The sequence below is a fragment of the Tupaia chinensis genome, unplaced genomic scaffold (assembly GCF_000334495.1).
Source record: "Tupaia chinensis unplaced genomic scaffold, TupChi_1.0 Scaffold144326_1, whole genome shotgun sequence".
NCBI classification, from domain to species: Eukaryota; Metazoa; Chordata; class Mammalia; order Scandentia; family Tupaiidae; genus Tupaia; species Tupaia belangeri.
Genome location: NW_006204184.1, coordinates 171,826 through 178,186, shown reverse-complemented (window position 1 = coordinate 178,186; position 6,361 = coordinate 171,826). Strand labels below are relative to the sequence as shown.

The 6,361-nt window shown below is 58.5% G+C and overlaps 1 protein-coding gene across 1 annotated transcript in view; it reads right to left on the bottom strand.

Moving 5' to 3' along the window:
• Positions 1–46: 46 nt before the first annotated feature.
• Positions 47–6,361, bottom strand: part of IRAK1 (interleukin 1 receptor associated kinase 1) — a gene marked incomplete at its 5' end in the record, with an annotated part of 6,651 nt that continues 336 nt past the window's right edge. The window contains 12 exon segments of the mRNA XM_014583460.2: positions 47–419; positions 732–896; positions 1,085–1,346; positions 2,504–2,740; positions 3,858–3,923; positions 4,241–4,448; positions 4,634–4,671; positions 4,673–4,759; positions 5,319–5,433; positions 5,543–5,607; positions 5,838–6,026; positions 6,201–6,304. Of these exon segments, the coding sequence (XP_014438946.2) occupies positions 358–419; positions 732–896; positions 1,085–1,346; positions 2,504–2,740; positions 3,858–3,923; positions 4,241–4,448; positions 4,634–4,671; positions 4,673–4,759; positions 5,319–5,433; positions 5,543–5,607; positions 5,838–6,026; positions 6,201–6,304 (1,598 nt within the window).

Sequence of the window (6,361 nt, the reverse complement as noted above, 5' to 3'; positions counted from 1 at the left end):
GGGCAGGGGTGCTACTGGACTCGGGGGGCTCTCAGTATGCTCCTTTCTGCCTGTGCCCCGAGCCCTAATCACTTCTCCAAATGACAAATAGCAAGGGGGGGCCTGGGCCCTATCTACTGTGCCACCGTGCAGAGCTGGGCTCTTGGGGAGCCCTCGCTCTGCCCCGTTGGGTGCTACTGGCCCTCCTCTCCCTAGGCTGGACTGCGGGCAGCCTCTGCCACCACCTCCTCCCCTGTGAGGACACTGAGGGCAAGGACAGTGCCACCCCACTGCTTGCAGCTACCCAGGGCTGCCTCTTGAGAACTTCCGACCATGAGAACTTTGACTTCCCAGTATGGAGGTGCCCAGGGGCACAACTCAGCTCTGAAACTCGTCGCTCTCTTCAGGCCCCTGCCTGTCTCTGTGCTGCAGGGCCAAGCCTAGGGCGGAAGAGGAAGTGCTACTTAGCAAGGAGGAGGCCCCTGTCGCCAAAGCACCTGCAGCCTGGGTTCAGGGCTCACGCTTCCTGTGGGCTGCTGCACTGGGCTGCTGCACACCCTTTCAAAGCAGTGGCTTTCCAAGTGCCTGGAACAAGTGGGCACTGCCCGAGGAACGGGCTGCCCACCTGCCCACCCACCCACAGCTAGGCCTCTGCCGCCGCCCCCTCTGTGAGCCAGGGCCTGTTAGGGCATGGTTAGATCAGTGCCCTGCAGTCGGCTGGTACTGGGCAGGGTAGGGGTCACTCTGGGCACCTGGGAGGGAGCTCGAGGACAGCAGCTGCAGGCTGTCTAGGACCCCGTCCTCATATAGGGCCAGCTTCTGCACCATCTTCTGTCGGGCTGGGTTGATGACAATCTGTGGTGGCTCTGATGAGGAGGACAACGGTGATGATGACAAGGAGCTGTTCAGGGGTGAGCCTGGGACAGAGAGAGCACCCTCTTAGCTGTCTCTGGGGACTCCTTGGTGACACTTCCCAGCACTCCATCTAGCACCTTGCCTCCCTGGCCTTGGGACAGAATCCCCCTCACTCCCAGGCTGCACAGTGCAAAGTGGGGAATGCCCAGGGGAATGGAAGGGGGTATGAGAATCCTTGCCCCTCAGTTACCTTTCATGGCTGTAGGCCGGGGCCCAGGGTCACTGCCCCAGCTTGGTGCACAGTCAGCCTCCCCAAGCGGCGCTGGGCCTAAGTGCCAGGAGTGCAGGGTGGCAGAGAGGTCGGAAATGCTCTCGTCACTCTCCACGGGCTGGTTAGGGCCTTTCTGGGGCTGCTCTGTAGCCCAGGCCGGGGCTGCTGGGGGCACTGCCAGCGGTGGCCACAGGACACCACCACTCTGGGCACTGCCAGTGATAGACACATAGGAGTTTTCCTGTCTGCCCTCCCAGAGGCAGCCTGGCCTGGCATCCTGTGGCTAGGAAAGCTCCATCCCTTGTTTTCCGTGCCTGTCCCAAGGACTGCCAAGGGGCATGACCACTAAAGTCAAGAACCAAGAATGGCCTTTCTCTTCTAGAAAGTGAATCTCTGGCCAGCAGGTGGTGTAGAGATCAAGGTGCTAGATCCTACATGGCTTACTACACAGTTTGAGTCCTGGACCTGGAGGCTTAAAAATCACACTGGGCATGGGACTAGCAGATGGCGAAGCAGTTACATTGCTGGACTCCCACATAGTCAACTGTAGTCTGAACCTGGCAGCTTATAACTTACAGCAGGCGCATGCGTGCCCAAAATCCCAAGAGGAGAATAGAAGAGAAGGGATTGCAGTGTGGCCATCCCCATCCCCATCCCCCCGACCCCTGGGCGATGATTTCTCACTTTCTATCTATGTCTCTCTGAAGAAATGTACGTGCCCTATAGCAAAAAAATCTCTCCAGAAAAAAAAAATCATGCCAGGCATGTGTGTGTGCATGCTTAAATTCCCAAATGGAGAATGGAGAAGGGATTGTGGCATGGCCACCCCCTTGAGGGGTGATCTCTCACTCTCTCTGTCTCAATGGTGAACACATGCTCCCTATGGCAAATTAAGAAACATTTATGATGATGATAATAAATAAAATTTAAAAATTATGATGATTAATTAAAAAAAAAAAATTAAAAAAAGGGAGTGAATCTAGAGGGCTGGACAGGGGCACAGTATGATGCTCTGTGAGGCTGGCTTCCCAGGCTGAGAAGACAAGACCCTGTTAGGGGTGTGTGCATGCTCTTCCATGCATAGAAAAAATAGAGAAGTTTAACAAAAAGAAAATGACTTCACAGCCCTATTGTCCTGAGGTCTCTCTATTCTCAACTGTCAGTAGAAGACAAGAGGTAGAAGGACAGGGAGAAGACAGAAAAGAGTGGACCCTGCGGCAGGGGGCACAGTAAGAGCCCTTTCCTTCCAGCTCTCAGTCACTGAGGCAAGGAGCACACAAGGAATGTTTGCAGACTCAACTCCAGAAAGGGGCCTGATGGGTACAGTACTCAGCTTCCCGTGGAAAGGCAGGGCCAGGAATGTGGGGTTTCTGGCTGCCACCTGTCCCCCAGGGCTACCTGGATCATGGGAGGCCTCCTCTTGGCCCGGCGGTGCAGGCAACAGCAAGCTAGCTGCCCCAGAGCCAGGCCCATCTCGGGTGGGCATGGCCCGGGCCTGGGATCCAGGTGCTTCTTGTAGATCTGGGTGGCGATGGGAGCAGCCCAGGTGTCCATAGCCAGGCCTGCTTGGAGCGTGGTCTGGGTGCTTTGCAGGGCCAGCCCCACCTCCTCAGCCTCCTCTTCAACCAGGTCTTTCTGTGGGACAGTTATTGTGACATGGCCACCGGGACCCTTGTCACTGGTTCCTGCTGTCTCCCTGCCAATGTATTAAATGCCCACTGTGTGCCTGGGCCCCGAAGCAACTTCCTGGTTGGGGAAGACACCAATAAACCTATGAACTCATTGGAGGGGCTTCTGGGACATCTAACCCAGGATGATCAAATAGCATGTGAGCTGAGGTCTAGCAGAGAGGGTGGAGCCTAGAAGAGGAACACCCCACAAAGAGGTACCCCAAGGTGGGAATGAGCCTGGAGACCACCCTGGGTTCTGAGATGGGCTCGACTGGGAGGCACTGGCTGGGTGGAGTATGACCTTTCAGGAGAGGTCCCAGGGTGGGAAGCAGGAGCTCCCTGAGTGAGGGGTCAGGTCGCATGAAGGGAGAGCATCTCACCCCAAGAGCAGCGAAAAGGCTGCGTGATAGAGAGCACATGGAGGGGTCCAAAAAAGATCAAAGGACCCACGAAGCTAGTGTCCTGGGCAACAACAATAGATGACAGTGGCCAGGAGCCTGGGCTGGCTGGCTCTGGAGATGGGGCATGCTGCTGGGGGCAGAGGTGAAAGCTCATGGGCTCTTGACCAGGCCGCACCCGCCCAAGACAGGAGAGGAAGCAGAAAGTGAGGGGCAGCACTGGCCTAGACTCCCCCACCTCCCCCAGGCCTCAGAGTTGTCTGAGTGCTGCATGTGGGGAAACTGAGGGCGGGCAAGGAGTGGGAATCTGCTCCCGGGTCACCATCAAGCTGGGATCAGAATCCACGTTTCCCGTCTCCTGGGCTGCTCTTGGTCCATGGTAGGCAGCCAGAATGAAGGAGCAAGGCGTGGGACAGCTAGACCCACCCTGTCTACATGGAGAGTTCATGTGCAACTGGCCCAATGGCACCCTCACAGCTCTGGGCCCCGCACACTGGGAATGTCCCTCCTTGCCCCAGCCCTGGCTCCTCCACAGAGGACACCTCCTTGGAGGGAAGGGAGGCTGCCTGGGGCCCTGCCCACTTCCAAAGCTGAGTCAGCAATGGCAGAGGCAGGCTGTGTGGGGCACCTGTGCTGGTCATCGCACCCCCTGGGCTGCACCTACTGGTGCCTTGGGAGGCTCACCAGGTACTTGGTCCCGGTACTGCCTGTACTCACTGCCCTCTGGCCAGCCAGGGTCTCCAGCATTACCTGAAGAGAGAGCAGGATGGACAGTGTTGCAATGGCTTCTGGGATGGCGCTGGCCCAGGCCTTGGCAGGGAAGGGCTGAGTGCAGAGAAGAGGCCTCTGAGGAGGACATGAAATGAGGCCAACAAGGATGTGTCCCTGGGACAGGCAGATGAGGGCTGCTCCCACAGGGACAGAGCGAGGGAACTTGGAAGGAGAATTAGGTGCAGGATAAGGAAGGGGTCTGAGTGGGGTCGGGAGGTGGGAGGGAGAGAGGGAAAAAGGGAAAGGCCTACTACCGAGTTCTCCTCCCTCAGCCAGCAGAGGGGCCAGTGGCTCACCACCCCAAAGCTGAAGGTGTCAGTGTCCACAGCCAGCCTCCCTGTCTTGATGTACTCCTGTGGCAGGTAGTCCAGGGTGCCCCGCACAGTCTGCGTCCGGGCCACAGTGCTGCTCTGGCCGGGGTTGGCCCCTGCAAAGCGGCTGAAGCGGGCCAGGCCAAAGTCTCCCAGCTTGGGGGCCAGTTTCTCATCCAGAAGGATGTTGGAACTTGAGGAGGAAAGCGAACAGTGTCGGCCCAGCTCACAGAAAGCGGCCGGCACCACCCTGGACGTTCCACTGCCCAGGACCTCAGTTCAGCCTCTGTTATCGGTGGGGCCCGTCCTGTGCCGCCCCAGGGTGGCTGATGCCCCAAGAGGTGCTCTCTTTGAGGTCACACATCAGGGTGCTCTCACCTTTTGATGTCACCATGGATGAGGCTGGGGCTGGGGGCGGTCGCGATGTAGAAACTGGAGGGCCCGGGCTGTGCCCAGAAGGATATCTAGTCGCTGAGGCCAAGAGAGAGGGGGGCACGCCTGGGTCTGCAGCAGCAAAGGAAATAGGGACACAGTAGGGCTGAAACAAGTTGCTTCAGTCTTGGCCTCAGTTTCCCCTCCCAGCAAACAAGCAAAATCTCCAGTCTACTTCATAAGCAGAGGGCGCCTAAACTACTCCAGTGCTTGGAAAGCACCTCAAGGCTGCAGGTGGCCGGGAACGTACTCCCGGGCTTCCTGGTGGAACCAGACAGACTTCTATTCCTAGAGCTCAGGAACATGTCTTCCAACTGTAACACGGCTTCTGCCTTGCTTACACTCAGCCTGTGCATCTTGTGGGAGTCTCCCACTGGTCCTCTCTCCCTAGGGACAACCCCCCCCAGCCACTCTGCAAAAAATGGGGAGAAGCTTGAGCCAATGATCGGCCTTATGAGAGGAACAGCTGGGGAGAGCCCACCAGAGTTCCGTAGAGAATGGTGACCCACCAAGTCAACATGAGCTGAGCCATGGGGGGACACAGAGGGCTAGGCCCTGCACCTCGCTCTGCCCAGGCACCAAGCACACTGCGGATCTGGAGAGGCAGGTCAGGTGTGCCAGGTGAGCTTACCTGCAAGTGCAGGCGGTCCTCGAGGGAGCCGTTGGGCAGGAAGCCGTAAACGAGGCAGTAAAAGCCACTCTGTGCACAGTAGCCAGCAAAGTCCACGATGTTTGGGTGGCGAAATCTGTTTGAAAGGGGCCTGAGATCTCTGGTCCCCAGACCCCAGCAGGTCGCTCAGCAGGTCAAGCCTGGCAGGCTCCAGGACCCAGCCAGGAAGGCCCAGGTGGGCTCACCTGGACAGCTGCTGCACCTCCGTCAGGAAGCTCTGCTTTACCGCTGTCCACTCCAGATCTGCCTCCTGCACCCCAGGGGATAGTGGGGAAAGGCCGGGGAAAATGGGCAGTGTGAGGCTCCCACAGGCAAGGTTTGTTGGCCACTGCCACTGCCACCTGTCCCAGGCCCAGAAACAGCAAGGGCCACGTCCCCTGCACTGGAGTCAGAGGGTGGAAGGAACAGCGTATGGAGGCCTTGGGGCAGGACTAGAGGACCCACAGGTGGCCCATGGCCTTTGCCAGATGCTACACCTACCTCCTTCAGCCTCTTCACAGCATATACCGTGTTCCTCATCACTGCCCGGTAAACGCACCCAAAACCACCCTCCCCGATCTTGAGCTCCTCTGAGAAGTTGTGGGTGCCCTGGGAAATCTCGCGGAGGGGCCAGCAGAACGGGGAGGCGGTGGCCTGTGGCAGTAGGGACACAGGGCTCTCCGGCTTTGGCTGTGGCAAGAGAGCCTGGATCAGGTGAGGTCCCCATCTCGTCCCTGCTCCATGCTAGCTGCTCCCACCCCAGCTGCTTCCCAGCTGGCCCAGCTTCACTGGCTGGGGCTCTAAGTTTCTGGGCTGTTTCTTCCCCCTGCTCTCTAGCCTTCCCGGGGGCCAGGGGGTACCTACCTTGGTTAAGGAAGGGACTGGAGGTGGCACTGGTGGCGGAAGGGAGGCAGGGCTTGGGATGGGGGTGAGCTCAGGCCCCACGTGGGTCTGGAAGCCTGGAAGAGCTTCGTAAAGAGGCCGGTGACGGGCAGTTAGAGACGGGCCTCAGGGTCTACAGCCCT